At 50.5% G+C, this 18437-nt stretch overlaps 4 protein-coding genes across 6 annotated transcripts; all 4 read left to right on the forward strand.

The window, feature by feature from the left end:
- The first annotated feature begins 257 nt into the window (after positions 1–257).
- LOC111074002 lies at positions 258–4444 on the forward strand. Its single transcript, XM_022366619.2, has 9 exons — positions 258–443; positions 506–897; positions 961–1046; positions 1101–1202; positions 1267–1783; positions 1855–3149; positions 3220–3391; positions 3457–3801; positions 4232–4444. The coding sequence occupies exons 1-9, from the start codon at positions 320–322 to the stop codon at positions 4337–4339; spliced, it is 3141 nt and encodes a 1046-aa protein (XP_022222311.2). The 5' UTR covers positions 258–319; the 3' UTR covers positions 4340–4444.
- A 29-nt stretch (positions 4445–4473) lies between these two features.
- LOC111074001 lies at positions 4474–8175 on the forward strand (the record flags this gene model as incomplete). The annotated part of the gene is made up of 7 exons (XM_022366617.2): positions 4474–4958; positions 5017–5118; positions 5173–5701; positions 5773–7109; positions 7179–7350; positions 7409–7753; positions 7825–8175. Coding segments are annotated over 7 exons (3102 nt in total), but the record flags the coding sequence as incomplete, so codon positions are not given.
- Positions 8176–8216: 41 nt separating this feature from the next.
- LOC111074000 lies at positions 8217–12386 on the forward strand. 3 transcript variants are annotated; one of them, XM_022366614.2, is made up of 10 exons: positions 8217–8380; positions 8453–8844; positions 8913–8998; positions 9062–9163; positions 9223–9510; positions 9575–9797; positions 9850–11471; positions 11537–11708; positions 11781–12125; positions 12201–12386. In XM_022366614.2, exons 1-10 carry the CDS (start codon positions 8218–8220, stop codon positions 12330–12332), a joined length of 3525 nt encoding a protein of 1174 aa, XP_022222306.2. In that variant the 5' UTR covers position 8217; the 3' UTR covers positions 12333–12386. The 3 variants fall into 3 exon arrangements, with proteins under 3 accessions (XP_022222306.2, XP_022222307.2, XP_022222308.2); XM_022366615.2 differs by lacking the exons at positions 11537–11708; positions 11781–12125; positions 12201–12386 and having other exon boundaries at positions 9850–11002; positions 11068–11465; XM_022366616.2 differs by lacking the exons at positions 11537–11708; positions 11781–12125; positions 12201–12386 and having other exon boundaries at positions 9850–11006; positions 11068–11424.
- Positions 12387–12505: 119 nt separating this feature from the next.
- On the forward strand, positions 12506–13416 carry LOC111074008 (seminase). The gene is made up of 2 exons (XM_022366626.2): positions 12506–13137; positions 13198–13416. The coding sequence occupies exons 1-2, from the start codon at positions 12531–12533 to the stop codon at positions 13413–13415; spliced, it is 825 nt and encodes a 274-aa protein (XP_022222318.2). The 5' UTR covers positions 12506–12530; the 3' UTR covers position 13416.
- The last annotated feature ends 5021 nt before the right edge of the window (positions 13417–18437 follow it).

Here is an 18437-nt window from a genome sequence, read left to right on the forward strand (position 1 = left end):
AATCTAGGGGATTCGTGTGGGTGGGGCTGTGGCTGGGGCTGTGGCTGGGGCTCTGACAACCTGGACAACCGCACCCACCTTGTAGCCGGCAGCTGCCAGCAGAGATGTGGCCAAAGTTTGGCATTAGATTATGGCTTTTGCATGGCTTTCTGGGCGCAAGCCAAGCAGGAAAGAAAAGGCTTAGAATGTGTCCAAATTTAAACTAAATAATTGATATCTCGATTGAATCTTAAAGTCTTCTTTGGAGGAGACTTCAAAAAATACTATAGCATTCCCTTTGGCTGTCATCTGACTCCTAATCTTATCTCCCAACAACAAAATGGTGAAGCAAAAGGAGCGGGATGCTGTTTGTGCGCTGATACCCGAATCTGAAATGCTCGAGCGGCACAAGCGTCACCTCAGTCGAATGCATGATGTGGCCATCAGCAGGGGATTCATCAACCGTACGTTACGTATCCAACCCATGTCCCTCCCCTCGCCACCTAACTTTATTTATTTGCTGCAGATTCACTCAACCAGTTCGATGAACTGGAGAAGGAACGAACTCGTCAGGAGCACTGGGATGATTATGTGCGCTGCGATGAGCTGCCGCGACCCTTCAACCCATCGGAAATTCGCAGCTTTATAGCCAGAGAACGGCACTACGAGAACCTTGAAGCGGACAAATCTATAGACTGGACACTGTCGGTGGATGAGTGCAGTATCCTCACTCAGAGCATTTTCAGGACGGACCGCACCCGTCGTACGCTGAAGAAGACATTGGCCATCAATCCGGCGGAGTACATCGCGAGGGATGTGCAGCTGTGCCTGGATACATTGAGGAAATTGGATATTATGCTGGACAACGATGTGGAGCTGCAGCGAATGAATATCAAGCGGCTGGAGGATATATTGCTGGTGGGTTTCCGGTGGGTGTCTGTCAGTGAAAATTGTTAATCCTTCGGCGTCTCATGCTCGTAGGTTCGTGGCGACATCGAACGGGAGATTGTCAGCCTCTTTGATCGTCTTGCCTATCGGATTTTGGGCACGCAAGGAGCCTACATGAAGTGAGTTTTGTTAGCTGCCGCTACTAGCATTGTGGAGTAATATTTTTTTTGCAGCACTGTGGATGGTAGCGTGGCCACGTGGAGCTACAAATGTCAGCCGTGGGCCATGGATATTTGGGGTCTGCTGATAGCACCCGTGCGCTTCGATCAAATGGAGTGAGTTTGCTCTCTCTCCCACTCTGTTTGCTCTCCATACTCCATACTCAATAATGTTCCCCAGAATTCCTGCCATGCTGGCCAAGCTCAGCCTCACTGGTGTCTCGGTGCAGATGCCACTGAGTGTGCTGAAGGACTGCCTCACCCTGCGCTGTGTACACACCAGTTTCGATAGCTACTCGCAGAATGCAAAGAGCTATGTGCCCGTGGTTACCGAGTCCACCACCTACCCCACAGCGGGTATAGTGGATATCGAGAACTCGGCGGAGAACGAGTGGCTGCTGCAGCTGGACATACAGCAGGAGATCTTGGCCGAAATGATACTCAAGCGGCAGCATTACGACGAGCTCATGGTGCTTATAACCGAAAAGACCGAACAGGCGGCCAAAGCGGCGAGATCGGGTGCTGATGCCAATGGCGTGAAGTCGACAGTACCCAAGGCCCCAAAGGAGCCGCCAATGGTGCCGCCGGGCATGGTGCCCGACATCTACGATGAGTTCATCAAACGGGAGGACAGTCAGTACAAAGGATTCCTCGAAGAGGTGTACCATCCCATGACACTCGACCTGACAGAAGATGAGGTGGGTGCTAAACGATACTCATGTAGATATAGCCAATGAGATATAGCCTATTCTATCCTTTATTCTTTCAGATAAATCTCCGACAACGCATTATGCTGGGCGGCATTTATTCGCTTATGTTTGTGGGTCGACCTGCTCAGACGCAATTCGAGAAGTTCAACATTATCCTGCACGATGATGGTCGCGTTCTGCGCACTATGCCGGAAGTGGTGGCCGGCCTGAAAGATCCCCAGGATGAGCTCAGGGCCTCGACTCTGGCAGGGGCTAGGGTATCCCGCTTCCGCTTGACTATGGAGAATGTCAACAATATGAAATTGGATGAAGATGAGCTGCCGTACTTCAATGTCGTTCTGGAGCTGGCGCCCAAGCTTTGCCAGTGGGGCGAGCCCGTGGTCTGCCAGTACTTGACGAGCCTGGAGCCCATCGATCCTCATAGGTCGTCCGTAACGTCGCTTGCCCACATTGCCACCGAGAAGATCAAGAAGGCGGCGCCAAAGCGACGCATGCCCAAGGAACACGATGTCGAGGGTGGGCCGAGCGCCAATATCTTTCGACCCTCTGTCAGGTCGAGCATTGGGTTACTTAGCAGGATCCAATCTCAGTCTGAGAGGTCTGCTGGGCTGGCCAACTTCTCGCTGAACAGGTACTTGGATCATCCGCAATTGTGGAGCTTGGAACGGCACTGTCTGCCGCGCCTGCTCTCCTCGTTCAAGTTTCCCGGCGAGTTTATTGAGGAGCTGAAAGAGACCTTGGCCAACCAGAATCAAATGAAACCGAAGGGTCTAGTCCGACGACACAGTGTCGGGCAGGACGAAGAATTGGAGGTGCCAAATGTTGAGATGGATTTCGAATCGCAGCACGGTCCGGAGCGCCTCTTTCCCGTATTCGATTTGGTCGAGAGTGTCGTGTATCGCGAGGAAGCCTCCAAGGATGGCGAGACAATGTACGGCTTGTTGGCCACCATTCAGGACATCAAGGACAAGTATCTGCTGAGGCAGCCGATTGTCGAGCCCAGCCTGATGTCTGCACAAAAATCGACAATCATGCTGGAGGAGCCGGGACCCCTTACACGGGCGCCAGCCAAAACTAAAGCGCACAAACATAAATCAAGACCACACCATTCGCATTCGAGCGTTGAATCAGGCCAATCGGCATTCTCGACGGCACACGAGCAATCGATGGAGCATACGGAACCAATGCAGGAGGTCTTGCACTGGACAACGAAACACATTGCCCAGACGACATTCGACAGGCCGAACCACACGATGAGCATTAGGACAGATCGTTTGGGTATTTTCGGACTGGCCTTCAAGCGCTACGAGCACTTCCCCTTCGGCGACTGGTCGCTGCAGCCCAACGAGGAGAAGTAAGTGCAGAAATCTGCAGTGCATCAGTTTGCTAATCCCCTTCCCCGTGAATCCCATTCACCGTAACAGTCCCGATGAGATCATTCTCCAGTTGGATACATTTCATGTGCGAATATATTTCTACATTACCGCGAAGGGAGTGCGCGGCTATGTAACGGACTTGAGCAAGGCGTACACGGCGAAGCCTGTCAAATATATAGAAATACTAGAGCCTGTTTCCGATTTTCGTGAACTGCGGAAGGTAAGCAACGGTGCCACAGCCCGATTGCTGATTTGTGTCAGCCAATTTCTTCTGGCCCCTTTTAGATTTTTGTGGAGAATAACATCAACATTTTTGCGGAGAATGATGCCAGTTTCTATATCGAAAGGGATTACTTTAGCATCAAGCATGTGGCCACAGAGCACCACACATACGATGTGATGGGCCTCCAGTGTAAGCTGATGAAATTCTATCGTTCCCGCTGGAATCCATTGGCCACTCGTCGCGACATTATTGTGGCCATGAAGAATGCCAAAGATCATTCCGAGTTCTCGGAGGTAACAGTGCGCATCACACCCGAAAGGACCAGCTTTGTGGAGGTGAAAGAGCTCTGTTCGGATGACATTGATGCCATTAAGCTGCAGTATGTGGAAACCTGGCGAAACATAAGCGTAAGTAATGCAAATATAAACGGAATTCTCCTCTATGCTGTGTGGCAATTTCATTTACAGAACTGTACGGACCTGTATCAGGCCATTTGCTCGATGAATCCCTATGCCACGGAGTCGCGCAATAAAGATCCATTACTTCTATATAACGTTAAGCGGATGCTAAGTGAGATTCGTCTGTTGAGTTATTCGTAGAGTTATTTAGTGTTTAAATGTGTGTGTGTGTGCGTGTGTATTTTCGTCGTATGTTTGAGTTATTTGTTATTTTCCATAGCAAAATATATTTTGTACTTAAGAAAAAAGACAGACAGCACCCATTGGAAGGCCTTCTAGGCCTTCTAGGCCTTCTAGGCTTAAAGGCCTAGAGATGTTTTTTGCCATCGATTTAATTGTCTAAAACATCGACAAACATTCTACATTCATTCCCAATCAGCTGCACACACAGGTACAACCACACATAGAAAGATTAGCTAGTTCCTGTAGGATATACCACAACATACAAGAATGGCAAAGCATCATCGAGAGGCCGCCTATAATCTGATCACCGAAGCTGAACAGCTGGAGCACCAGGAGCGGTTTGTCAGTCGATTGCAAGATATGGCAGCCAGCTGTGAATTCGTAAAGCGTAGGATCTGATGAGCAGTGATACCTTGAATTTGTTTTCAATTTAAATCATTGGCAGGTGCCCTCAAGGACTTTAACCAACTGGAGGCGGCACGCGCCCGTCGGGAGCACTGGCAGCATTACGTGACCTGCGATGAACTGCCGCGACCGTTTGATCCCTGCGAGATGCGCACTTTCCTAGTCAAAAGACGTCACTTTGAGGACATTGAAACGGACAAAGCTGTAGACTGGACACTGTCGGTGGACGAGCGCAGTGTCCTCAATCAGAATATTTTAAGAGAGGATCGCACACGAGCAGCGTTGCAGAAAAAGCTGGGCGCCAGCCCGGGCGTGGCCTTCGACAGAGATGTGCAGATGTGCCTCGACACACTGAAGAATATCGAATTGATGCTGGACAATCAGGCCGAGGTGGAGCGAATGAGTATGGAGACGCAGCTGGAGGTGTTTGAGGTTCGCAGCGACATCGAGGGGGAGATCGAGAGCCTCTTCGATCGTCTCACCTATCGCATATTGGGCATGCAGCCCGTCTACATGCAGTGAGTGAGAACTCAACACTCGCAAATAATTAAATAAAACTCAAAATTTATGTACTAGAACTGTGGATGCCAGGGAGGCCACGTGGAGCTACAAGTGCAAGCCATGGACTATGGATATCTGGGGTCTGCTGAACGCACCCGTGCGCTTCGATCAATTCGAGTAAGTTTACCAGCTAGTCCCAATCGGTCTGCCTAATGTTCTCTGTGCACCCAGCATACCGGCAATGATGGCCGATATGAGCGCCACGGGCGTCATGGTGCAGATGCCGCTGAGTGTGCTGAAGGACTGCCTCACCCTGCGCTGTGTCCACACCAGTTTCGATAGCTACTCGCAAAAGGCCAAGAGCTATGAGCCCGTGATACCCGAGCAAGTCAACTACCCCAACGCTGGGATAGTGGATATCGAGGAGTCGCTGGTGAAAGAATGGCACATGCAGGCGGAAATACAGGAGCAGGCGCTGGCAGCGATGATTCAAAAGCGCCAGCAGTACCTGGAGCTCTTGGTGCTGATTGAGGAGCGGACGGAAATGGCAGCCAAACGGGCGAAGGAACAAACCCAAAGTCAGGGCAAAAACAAGCAACCAAAGGTTGTGGTGCCCAAGGCACCAAAGGAGGCGCCCGAGGTGCTGCCAGGCATGTATCCCGACACCCACGGAGACTTCCTGCAGCAGGAGGAGAGCCAGTACAAGGAATATCTCGATGAGGTCTACCATCCGCACAAGCTAAATATGACCGCCGACGAGGTGAGTGGACACACATATGTACATCCCCTGGAACAGCCACTGACTTCTCTGCCTCTCTTCTGTTCCTGCAGATTAATCTCAGGCAGTACATAATGCTGGGTGGCATCTATTCGATCATGTTTGTGCGTCGACCGACGCAGGTGCAGTTCCAGAAGTTCAATCTGATACTCCATGAGGATCGGCGGATTCTGCACACGATGCCGGATGTGGTAGCCGAGATGGGCGGCGGCCGCTTGATGCCAGAGTTTCGTCGCACACAAATAGCGGAGAGCCGCAAGCAGACGCCGGCCACGTCGCGCATGCGCCTGACCACAGCGCTCGATGCGCGCCAGAGCAGCATTAGGCTGCATGACAGTGAGCTGCCGTACTTCAATGTGACGCTGCAGCTGCCCGTGGAGCTGTGCAAGTGGAGTGAGCCTCGCGTCTGCCAGTATGTGACGGACATGGTGCCCATTGACGAGTTAGCCGCCTTCGAGCGCGCCACTGAAGTTGCCGAGAGTCGGCTCACCAGACGCATCAAATCCAAGGCCGCCAGTAGGACTACAACGGCGGATCGTGAACGTAAAACTGGCAGCGAACCATCCAATATCTTTCGCCCCTCCCAATTGTCGGTGCTGCGGCAGAGCAGACTGGAACGAATTTCCACGATATACGCCCCAATGGTCAACTATAATTTGGAGAAAATTTTAACCCTGCCGGAACTGAGGAACCTGCAGAAATACTCTGTTGACCGCATTATATCCTCCTTCCAGCTGCCCAGGGACTTCTTGGACGAAGACCAGGAATTGGAGGAGCAGCAGAAAGGAAAGGGGGGCGTCTTGAAAAAGATACGCGCCCATGAGAACGAGGAAATTGTCGAGCGGCCAATTCGGGAATTTGAATTCAAATCGCAGTTCAAGCCAGAGCGCATTTTTCCCTTCTTCGAGAATGCCGAGCGTTACATGTGCACGCAGGAGAAACCGGAGGACAAATCACTGCACGGGTTCCTCAATACCCTGGAGAATATCAAAACGCAATACCTGACACGGCCCCACGATCTGCTGATACAGTGTGGCATTGAGGCCAAGGATCCTAAGGATAAAAAACCTGCAGCTGAAACAAGAACGACGAAGCATTTTTCTCGACGCGGCACAACATATCCAGTGAAAAAGGGCAAGCCTGCCGGCAGGCCGATCGACATGGGCATCGGCGAAGATACCGACAGTTCCCGCAGTAGCCAACCGGAGGCCGATGTTCCAATGCAGGAGCTGATACACTGGACCACAAAGCATATCATCAAAACCATATTCGACCGAGAGGCCAACACAATCACCTTTCGGACAGATCGTTTGGGTGTCTTTGGCTTGGCATTCAAGCGCTACGAGCACTTCCCCTTCGGCGACTGGTCCCTGCAGCCCAACGAGGAGAAGTAAGTGGAGGTGCAGCTGACTGTAGTCTGTCATATTTTGCTAATCCGCTTCCCATTCAACCGAAACAGTCCCGATGAGATGATACTCCAGCTGGACACGCACCATGTGCGCGTCTTTCTCTACATTACAGCGAAGGGGGTGCGTGGCTATGTGACCGATTTAAGCACCGCTTACACTGCCAATCCTGTTAAGTATTTAGAAATCGTAGAACCCCTATCCGACTTTCGCGACTTGCGCAAGGTAAAGTCAGCAATCTTATGGGAATTCTGCTATATACGTTTTTTCTTTTTGCCCTTAGATTTTTGTGGAGAAGAACATCAACATTTTTGCGGAGAATGATGCCAGTTTCTACATTGAAAAGGGCTACTTTAGCATTAAGCATGTGGCCGCAGAGCAGCACATCTACGATGTGATGGCCCTCCACTGTAAGCTGATGAAATTCTATCGATCCAGCTGGAATCGCCTGGCCTCTCGACGCGACATTATTGTGGGCATGAAGAATGCCAAGGATCTGTCGGACTATACCGAAGTAACGGTGCGCTTAACACCAGACAGTGCCACATTCGTGAAGGTATCGGAGCTCTGTTCGGACGATATAAATGTCATTCGGTTGGAGTATGAGAACACATGGCGGAATGTGAGCGTAAGTAGACAGTTTTGGCTCAAGTGTATTTGACTTTTCTGCATGTCTAATCTATGTACATAACTGTTTAGAACTTTACGGATCTGCATCAGGCCATATGCTCGATGAATGCCAATGCCTTGGATGTGTGCAATAGAGATACGCTTCTGCTGTACTACATACGGCGTATGTTGGGTGAGATTCGTATATTGAGTTATTCTTAGTTTGGTTATAGGTTAGTTACGTATAGCAAAAAGTGTGCCCTAAAAACATACACACAAAAATCAAATCAAATAAAATAAAACAAATTGTTTTTGTACAAAAATGTGGCTGCTGTCAGTTGAATAATTCACACTCATAATCCGTACACTCGTACACCCACATCGACACAACAACGACACGGGGATTGTAAACAGAAAAAAACCAAAAACCAAAAAACAAAAGAAAAAAAAAACACACACACACAAATTGGGGTGGGGACAAACATGGCTAGAAGGGGTTCGAAAAGATCAAGAAGGTCGAGTTCCATCAGATCCAGAGACGAGGGTCCCGCGGCGCCTCTTCTGTCCGAGGAGGAGTGGCTGGCACGGGAGCACTCCTATGTGCAGCGTTTGCAGGATGTCAAGATATGCGTTGGCTTCATAAACGGTAATTGCGATTGATCCCGATTAAGTGTGCATCTTTTATATATATCTGATGATGGGATTGGATGGCTTACAGAGTCCATTGTGGACTACAATGAGCTGCTGAAGCAGCAGCTTAAGGACGAACACTGGTCGCGCTATCTGGACTGCGATGGCCTGCCCAGACCCCATTGGCCCGATGAAATACGTCGCTTTGTCTGTCAGATGCGCTGCGAGGAGGCGGAGGTCGAACAAAATGTCGTCAATTGGACGCTGTCGGTGAACGAGCGCAGCATCCTCACGCAGGACATCTTTCGCGTGGATCTTACGCGCAAGAAGTTGGAGCAGGAGCTCCGACCCGACATTGGCAGGATCTACGATGTGAATATTCAGCGTATTTTGGAGACCATCAAGCGCATCGATCGGGTGCAGCGCAGCGAGCTGGAACTCGCTTTCCTATCGCCATCTCGAACCGTGGAACTGGGACAAGTAAGTGTAAACCTTTTCCCAGTGTATCTCTCTTTCTTTATCCTTCTTTATCATCGATTCCGTTGCAGATACAATTTGAACTTTTTAGCGAAATTGGAGCATTCCTTGATAAGCTCACTTATCGCATAATCACCGCCCCCGAAGCCTTTATGACGTAAGATTTGATCCAGTAAGGAGTAGAAATATTTAATCTTTATATGTGTGCATCTATAAACAGAAATATGGGTTGCATTTTGGCCAGTTATTGCTACAGGAGCAGCAAGTACAACTATCAGCTGTGGGGCCTGCAAGATGTTCCCATACGCTTTCAGTTTTTGGAGTAAGTTTCTGCCACAAACTTCTAAGAACTAGGAACTTAGGCGAGTCCTTTTTCTATAGACTGCCGGTGATGAATGCCAATCTGGACTGTGTGGGCCTCAATATACAGCTGCCGTACAGCGTGCTCTGTGACAATATGAGCCTGAGATGTGTGCACACCCACTTCGATTCGTACTCGGAGCGTGCCAAGAGCTTTGAGATTATGATTGACACGGAACCCCTGCCGCACTGTGGTCTGATGGACATAGAGGACTGCATTATCGATGAATGGCTCACACAGGTGGACATACAGGACGAAATAATCACAAAAATGGAGTCAAAAATGCAGCAGTATGTGGATGCCATGGAGTAAGTTGTAACCGTAGGCATAAGTTAAGCTGTGGTGTCATTTGTGGCATGTGGCATGTTGCAGCAAAATCGAAGTCAATCAGGCACCAAGGAGGTCCAAGGTAGAGGACAAGAAAAAGGACCAGTCGCAGGCAAAGGCAGTGAAGGCACCCAAAGAGCCGCAGAGTCTGCCGGAGGGCATGTTTCCCGATCCGTACGCAATCTTTCTCGATCGCGAACACCAGGAGTTCAAAAAGTTCTTGGACGAATCGTACAATCCGGCCAACAATTCGGAGATACCTGGCGAGGTGAGCTACAGTTCGTGTTCCTCCCTCATTATGCATTAATCTTCTCGACTAGATCAACCTGCGGCGCTTCATCCTGATGGGCGGCATCTTCACGGTGGACTTTGTGCGCAAGCCCAAGCACACCGCCTACGAGAAGCTGAACATCACCCTGCACGAGGATGGACGCATCCTGTATGTGGAGCAGGATAAGCTGGTCGATGACGACTGTGAGGTGGCTTTGCTCAGCTCCAGGTCGCGCCGCAATACCCTCAGGGAGGTGCCCTCCCGGCTGACTGCCGTCACCAGTCGTCCCGAAGTGCAGCGCCCCTCGGCTGAGGAAACAGACGATGACGGAACGGTGCTCTACTTGGCCAAGAACGAGCTGCCGTACTTCTTTGTCACATTCAAGCTGCCCAAGCATCTCTGTCGCTGGGGACAGCCCAACGTGTGCCTCTTCATGGAGGAGGAGCTCGAGGAGCCCGTAGTGGAGGAAGTATTTGAGCCGGAGCCAGAGCCAAGGGCAAAGAAGAAGCAGAAGGGAAATAGGGGAACACAAAATCTGGGCACCGCCAAGCCCTCCATCGATGGGCGGGAGCGGAGTGTGGTCGCCAAACTGGACAAGTCCGGCAAACCAATTGTAGTTGAGCCGGTGGCCTATCAGCGGCCCAACACAACCTGCATCACACGGCCGCGCCACGAATCGAACAACATTTACCGTCCCTCCAATTTTGAATATCTCCGCCGCAGCGGCCACGTTGCGCCCAGCAGTTTGATCCATCTAACCGGACGGAACTTTGAGTTGTCCGGGAAGAGCCTGAACAAGCTGGAGATTCACCTGATGCGGCAGCAGTGTGTGCCCCGCATCATATCCTCGTTCAAGTTTCCGCTGGAGTTCAAGGAGGAGCAGGACACCGAGTTGGAGATCAAAAAGGCAGCGGGCAACAAATTGCTGCGACGAAACAATAATGCCGATAACGAGGAGGAAACGGTTGAGCAGCAGCTGCAGCCCTATCCGATCTTCAACTATGAGGACCAATTCGGTCCGGAGCGTGTCTATCCGCACTTCGACGACCCAGAGCCGTTCCACTACGAAGCACCGGACAGCGCCACAGAGCGCATAGATGATGGTGGCAAGTCCCACAAGTCCCATTTCCAAGTGCGGCAGATGAAAGCCTTCAATGAACCGTCTCTTTTCGGTGTGCTGGCCACACTGGACGACATACAGAGCAAGTACACGAATAGCTTTAAAAGAACCATTCCAGAGGTTAAGATGACGCGTCGCACCCACAAGGAGCAGCGCATATCGTCCCGCAGGAGCAAGACTTCAGTGCAGAGCAGGGTGTCGGTGGGCCAGAGCCGTTCTACCATCTCGGACTCTATCAAAGACGAGGCGGAAACCCAATTGGCTGGCCACGACGAAAAGACCTCAATCATACGAAAATCGGAGAGAAAGTCGCGCAAACCCGACAGCATTGGGGCATCCAGGGAGACCTTGCCAGAACCGAAACCACCAGAGCCTGTGGAACGCGCCAAGGTACTCCACTGGACCACCAATCACATATTGAAATCGACATTCGATGCCACCAAGCGGACCATAACCATTAAGACCGATCGCTTGGGTGTGTTTGCGTTTGCCTTCAGGCGATACGCACACTTCCCCTTCCGCCACTGGTGCCTGGAGCCGAACGAGGAGAAGTGAGATCTGTGCAGGGATTTTTCGTGCATTTCCCATTTGTATATCTGTCCGTCCCCCCTTGCAGTCACAACGAGGTCATCTTCACACTGGACACCTTCTACGTTCGTGTGGTGATGTACATAAGCAGTGAGGGCGTACGGGGCTATGTGATTGACCTGCCCAAGGAGTACCAGGCCAGGCCGGAGAAGTTCCTCACCATTGAGGAGCCCATCAACGATTTTATTGAACTGCGTCAGGTAATATAAATTCTGATGAATGTGCACGAATACGAAACAGAGCCTAAGAGAGCCCGCCCTTCGATTGCACAGCGTTTCCAGGAGGTGAACATCAATTTGTTTGCGGAGCCCGATGCCTGCTTCTACATTGAGAATGGCTACTTCTCGCAGAAGCATTTGGCCGCCGAGATGCATGTCTACAATGCCATGTCCGTGCACTGCAAGCTGATGAAGTTCAGCCGCTCCGACTGGAATCGTTTGGCCACGCGACGTGACATTGTCCTGGGGCTGCGCAACCCCAAGGATATGGTTGAGGGTGCCCATATCACGGCCAGGGTGACACCCGAAAGCGCCACCTTTGTGGAGGTCAAAGAGCTCTGCTCCGATAATCTGAATGTGTTCAAACTCGAGTACAAGCCCACTTGGCGGAACGTGGGGGTAAGCAATTCAGACAACTGAGGCATCACTTGCAACGATCCCTCATGCTTTTTTTTGTTTTCTACATCCATTCAGCACTATTCGGACCTGCATCAGCTGATCAACTCCATGTATCCGCATGCCACAGATGTGCGGAATCGAGACGCCAAGCTGATGTACTACATTCGCAAGCTCATGCAGGAGATTCGACCCTTGAGCTTCGGTTAGAGGAGCACAAGCCCCCCCAACAAAAAAATGCATAAACTTTTTAATTAACAACAATTAGAGTCAATTGTCATGCTTCCACTCCCCACACCCCCACCAGCTGAGGGCCCCCATTGGTCTCACTTAACCCGCTTGGCCACGCTTGTGTACCAGGTTCTAGTTGGTTGATTCCCATCCATCTACTCTAGTTCCGGCTGTATAATGCAACGTTTCCTGGTGCTGGTGGCCGCACTATTGGCGGCCGGGCCTGATGTCCATGCGCAGCAGGACAAGCAGAGCATCGATACGGATATGCTAAACAAGCTGGTATTCCCCTCATCGATCCACTCGCGCGTCATTGGCGGTGAGTATACGACCATCGAGAAGCTGGGCGGCTATCTGGTGGCCATGCGCTACCGCAACGACTTCATTTGCGGTGGCACTCTACTCGCGAGTCGCATAGTCCTCACTGCGGCCCACTGCTTCCTTGGGCGCGAAATTGTGCAAAGGTGGGAGGTGCAGGCGGGCGTCTCGGCACTGACGGAGCACGGCCAGCGCGTGCTATTGGACGAGTACATCTCGTCGAGCGGCTTCCGTGAGGACGATATGCACATGGATGTGGCACTGTGCCGGATGCAGAGGCCCATCTGGGGCAAGAATATAATGCATCTGAAGCTGTGCACGACCCAGCTCTCGGTGGGCCTAGTGCTGACCGTCGCCGGATGGGGTCTAATCAATGCCAAGTCCACAAATCACCAGACCCTGCTGCGAAAGGTCCAGGTGCCGATCATAAACAGGAAACGCTGCATGGACACCTATAGGTCCACAGGTGAGTGTATCCTCTGATCTGATCTGTTCTAGTTTCTAATTCCCCTATCCATTTTGGCAGTGAACCTAACGGACAGCATGTTTTGTGCGGGAGTGCTGGGCAAGAAGGATGCGTGCACCTTCGATTCGGGCGGTCCTTTGGTCTACAACAAACAGGTTTGTGGCATCGTTTCGTTTGGCATTGGATGTGCCAGCCCCAAGTATCCCGGTGTCTACACAGATGTCAACTTTGTCGGCCCGTTCATTCAAAGAACCATGGCGCTCTTGTTAAATAGATAGATGTAAAATAAGATTTGCAGTCAGATTTGCTCCACCTTCTGCTGCTGCTGATGCTGCTGCTCCATCCATACTTATTCGACACATTGATCAAGTATATGCCGATTGTACGATTGTATAAGGCAATCTTTGCTGTTAATTAAGAGTTTGTCAGAGTGGCAGTGGCCGTCGTTCCATTTACTTTCTATTCGTGTGTCTTGGCCTTAATGAATACCTCGACGGGACTACTGCTGCTGCTGCCCCTTAATTCGCTTTCTCGACACGCAATGGCACAGGACAGTACAGGACAGGCCGAGACAACATTTTTGGGCGTTAATTGTTGTCATTATTTGCATCTTTCTGCAACTTTCGCGCCCTTCTACTCGGGGCCCATTGCCATTGCGTGCAGGCGGCAGCTCCTTGCTGATCATTGACTGATTCCATAATTGATTGGACCTGGATATTGGAACTTGTGCGGGTCTGTTGGCTCTGCTCCGTTGCTCCGTTGGTCGCTGGTCTCTGGTTTCGTTTTTTTCTTGGCCGAGGGGCACAATTTTAGATCGTTCGACGTCGCTGGTACTTTTACTTTTCTGGCCTGTCTGCCATCAAAATGTAAATTAGCAGGCCAAACGGTGCCCATCGCATGACTGACGGCCTTTCGTCCGCCCTAAACATGGGACCTGAACCTGGAGAGGGACCTGTATCTGAATCTGTAGCTGGAGCTGGAGCTACGTTTGCCGAATTAGTTTAATAATACAATTAATTGTTATTTATAGCTTCCTTTGCGCATCGCAAACGCTGCATTTATCGCTGGGATCGGAGCAGCAGGGAAAGCCTTTTGTGGCAGCCAGACGCTAGTTTGTGGCACGCAAGGCAATTTTGGGGCACAGGTAGAAGTGGCAGAAGTGGCAGCAGTGCTTAACGGTTCACCTAATGATAGAGCAGCCGCAGACGTCGTGGGTGAGGGATAACCAGCGCCAAAAAGAGTATAATTCTGTTGCAGGAATCTCCAGGAGTTGTCTCTAGATTCCTTTCTGCTGCGCCACAGGACATTGGACAGCTTATAAAGGGGGGAGAGGGGCCTACACAAACGACAGACAGTCAGACCGACAGACCGACCAACCGAACGACACATATCCAACATAAATATTCCAGAAATGACACTTTGCTGCCATGTACAGGCCCCGGTGCCATAGACTGGGACCCACTGGTCCCGTGGTGCGGATTCGCATTAAGTTTATTTATCTGCTTTTAAATGGCATTTTCACTTGCATATAATTCTCATTCGCGTGTAATGCGCACCAGAAACAAAGGCAACATAATGTAACAGCCGCCATAACAACACGAAGATGCACACACAGATACACGGATATTGGGCTCTTCCAGCACCCATCCAGCACCCATCCAGCTCCCTGACTGCCATTTACCACTACTATTTTTAGTAGTGTCATAAATTTATGGCACATTGTGGACCCTAGCAGCGCTAGGCTCAGCCTCCGCCTCCGCCTCTTACTCGGAGCTGTTCGGCTCACGTGGTGAATGCCAGTCTGGAGCAGCTCCAACGCAGGCCAGGAAGACAGCCGCCTGGCCAGCAAGCAGGACAGCAGCAGGACAGCAGGAGGTGGCTGAAGCAGAAGGTAGAATATTGGGGCCAACATGCAAAATAACATGCACGCTGGCACCTACTTTGCCAAGCCAGAGATGAACACAGATGAACAGCCTGCCACAGATCGGACTGGAGTGGGACTTGGACTGGGGTGGGGTTACCATGTGATTTGCCAATCAAACAAATCAAATAGGTAGAGCGGATTCGGGTTACAACAGTTTTATAGACAGCATTTCGGAATTGTTAATTAAAAGATACACACAAGGAGAGCATTTGGGAATTTCTATAGAATGCTGCTCGACTTGGCTTGGCCTGGCTTTTGCTTGGGGAGGGCAAAGCAAATGTTTAAGATGGACAAACACTTGATCAATAGCGGCACACTGTGTGTGTGTGTGTGTGTGTATCTGAGAGATACACTTGTGGATTTTTTTTACGATGCGCCGCTCACTGCGTTTCCCCTGTGAGTGGAGCGTCTCGAGTGTTTGCATGGCTTAAAAGCCAATAAAATTGTTGTTAATTGTTTTGGTAAATTGAAAATTAGGTTTTGGGAAAAATCATCACAAAAGTATGCGTAGCGCGCCGCCGGGAAACGAGTTCGAGTTTTATGGCTTTGCTCAAAGTATTAACCCCTAGCCGTTCAGGCCAGGGCCCTAATAAACTTTGTGTGTGTGTGTGTGTGCGGAACCCTCTATGCCGACAGACAATCTGACATTCGATCGACATTAGCGCTCAACCCCCGAAACGAGACAAATCGAATCGAATCGTTTTTGTTGTTGTTGTTCTTTTTTTGCGCTAAAAAAAAGTTCAGTTGAACTTTAATCGGCTTAAATGTAATTTAACTTATTTCTATGATTCTCTCTCTTTTTTCTCTACCCTCTACCCTCTCCCCTCCGTTTCTCCTACCCAGGAACCCAGGGTGGCATTGCTATGTGCCAACAGAAATCGGTTAATTAAAGTTCAACAAAGTTTCAAAAGCGATTTCATGCCGCGTTGAATCAACAAATTGTAAACTTTTCAAACTATTCAGCGCCCCCCTCCCTCTTAGGGAGTGGACTCTGGGCCGCTGTTCTGCTCTCAAAAAGGGGGGCCATCATTTGTACTTACTTAAGTGCTTGATCATGCTGATATCATCACCTGGCTGGCTGGCTGGCTGGCAACTTTCCTTTGTGCCCACTACGTAGCATCAATGCAATTAGCGTGGTCTGCAGACGCCAGGTGGTCTCCACAGTCTCCCCAATTCTCCCAGCCATTCTCCACAGTGACCCGCAATCTTACAAATAAATCGAAACTCACCAAGAATCTGTAAAGAAATAAATACAAGGGATATGCGTTGTATTACATTTTGGGTGCAGCAGATAAAAAGCTAAAAAAAAAACGCAAATGGCGACTTAAAACGATTTGGCAATGCCCTTTTCTCCTTCTAGAATTTCTACCGCTTCTGTTTTAAAATATTATGGGCTCTAGAGAGGACTAGTATCTACTTATTGATCAATATTTCATTGGAGTTAATATTTATGCCTGGTAAATCCTCTATTCATTCGGAATTCCCTGCCTGCCCAGTTGATGTACCCTTTGGGCAGTGTAATCGAACCGCTGTGTTGACAGTTATTGATCGATGATATCGTAAACACAATGTTGAAATTAATTTTCATGTGGCTCTTTCGGTTTTTGGGCCCTCGACAATCTTGTTGAATGTACCTTCCAATTGTACGTGCTCATTGTGTTGACTTGTAATTGCCTTTTATTTTGACTACAGCTGGAAGTCGGCTGCTGGGACTAATGGGCAAGCTTAAGCCCCCCTTTCCCCGTCTGCGGATGCAGCATGCGGCATGCAGCGTACAAAGAGAGAGCGAGAGGGGGAGCGAGCGAAAGGCTCAACGTTCCAATAAGTGACACTGACTAATTCGGAACCATTAATCTCCGAGTGCTTAGCGTCAGACATGCTGGCCCGGTCAGCCATCAATACGCATCAAAATCGAATGCGAATTGTGTGCGGGGTGGGTACGGGGGGGGGCTTACTGTGGCATGTGGGGCTCTCCTATGCATGCACAGAACAGACTCCACTCCACTCCACTCGCCTCCATGCTCCATGACGTATGGGCGACCGCTGCGTCTCGGTTGGGTGTCGGTCGGTGTCTCTGATTTGCCTTCAATCCAATAGCCCATTCCCCCTTTTCCATTCCCATTTCCAGTCTCATTCCTGTTCTCATTTCCGTGGACGTGAACGTCAATGCGGCTGTGCGGCTGTGTGGCAGTGGACGTGGTACAAGGCGTGCAATCAAGCCGTGTGTCTTGGGCAGTCAACTAGTCACTCAGTTGGCTTGCCCAGTTCCTGGGACTGACTGCGTCAGTCCGTCAGTCAAATGCTCGCTTTAATTTCGCTCTACTATGGTCTGGTCTGGTCTGGTCTGGCATGACTACCGGGCATAATTTTTAGCCCGACCCAAACGAAAATATGGACCCCAAAGTGGACTCAGAAAATGAACACATTGCCAGCTTGGCGGCTGCGCACGCGCACAGTTGTTGGCCAGAGTTTTACCTTCCACCGTCCTCGATCCACCACTGTTCATGCACCCATGCTCCCCAGCTCCTCCATGCTCCCCTGCTCCATGCTCCATCCTACAGCGCGCTTTTCGTTCGCTTTGGCCTGGCGACACTCCTAACCGCAGGGCGACTGTGGCTGGGGCTGGGGCCCGTTTTCGATTAACGATGAACGAGTACGGAGGCAACTTGAGCGTGTGCCAGCCCAAGCGAAGTGGAGTGCAGAGAACTAGAGATAGAGCTAGTAAATACACCCAGAGAAATAGTCGGCAGCCTTCATTGGAGTATCGATTCTTCACTCCATCCAGATTGGTCTTTGGTCTGTGATGCTGCGATTTCTCGCAGTGCATGTCCGAGTGAGTCCATGGCAACGCCTTCGGTTTACATTTTACAATCCTAACAAGGTTAGGTCGGCCGATAAACGGAGCTGCTAGGCTGCTGCCTGGGCCGGGACTGTGGCTGGTAGTTGGGGCTGCGGCACATGCCTAACCCAGCACAGAGCTATGCAAACACACTCACACTGCGATACCTTTCCCTGGCTACGAGCTGTACATACAAAATTGCACATTAAAAATGAGGAATGAGGAGCAAGAGCAGCAGCGGCAGCAGCAGCAGCAGGAGGAGGAGGTTGAATCGAGTCGACCGATGTCTTTTTCTGTGGCAGAACAAGGTTGGGGTTTGGGGTTTGGGCTCTGAGCTGTGAGCTGTGGTCCTGGCTCCGGGATTGGGCCTCTGCTGACTCTCTGGTTAATGCAATTCAGGCGAAAGGCGCACAAAGGGACGGCGAACAAGATGCCGAGTGGCTGATTGTGCGAGCAGCGGAGCTTGCGTCAGCTGAGGCAGAGGCAGCCGGAGCCGCAAGAGCTTTTGTCGCTGCCACAAACATGGAATATGACAAG

Source organism: Drosophila obscura, unplaced genomic scaffold, assembly GCF_018151105.1.
Source record: "Drosophila obscura isolate BZ-5 IFL unplaced genomic scaffold, ASM1815110v1 contig_30, whole genome shotgun sequence".
Classification (NCBI taxonomy): domain Eukaryota; kingdom Metazoa; phylum Arthropoda; class Insecta; order Diptera; family Drosophilidae; genus Drosophila; species Drosophila obscura.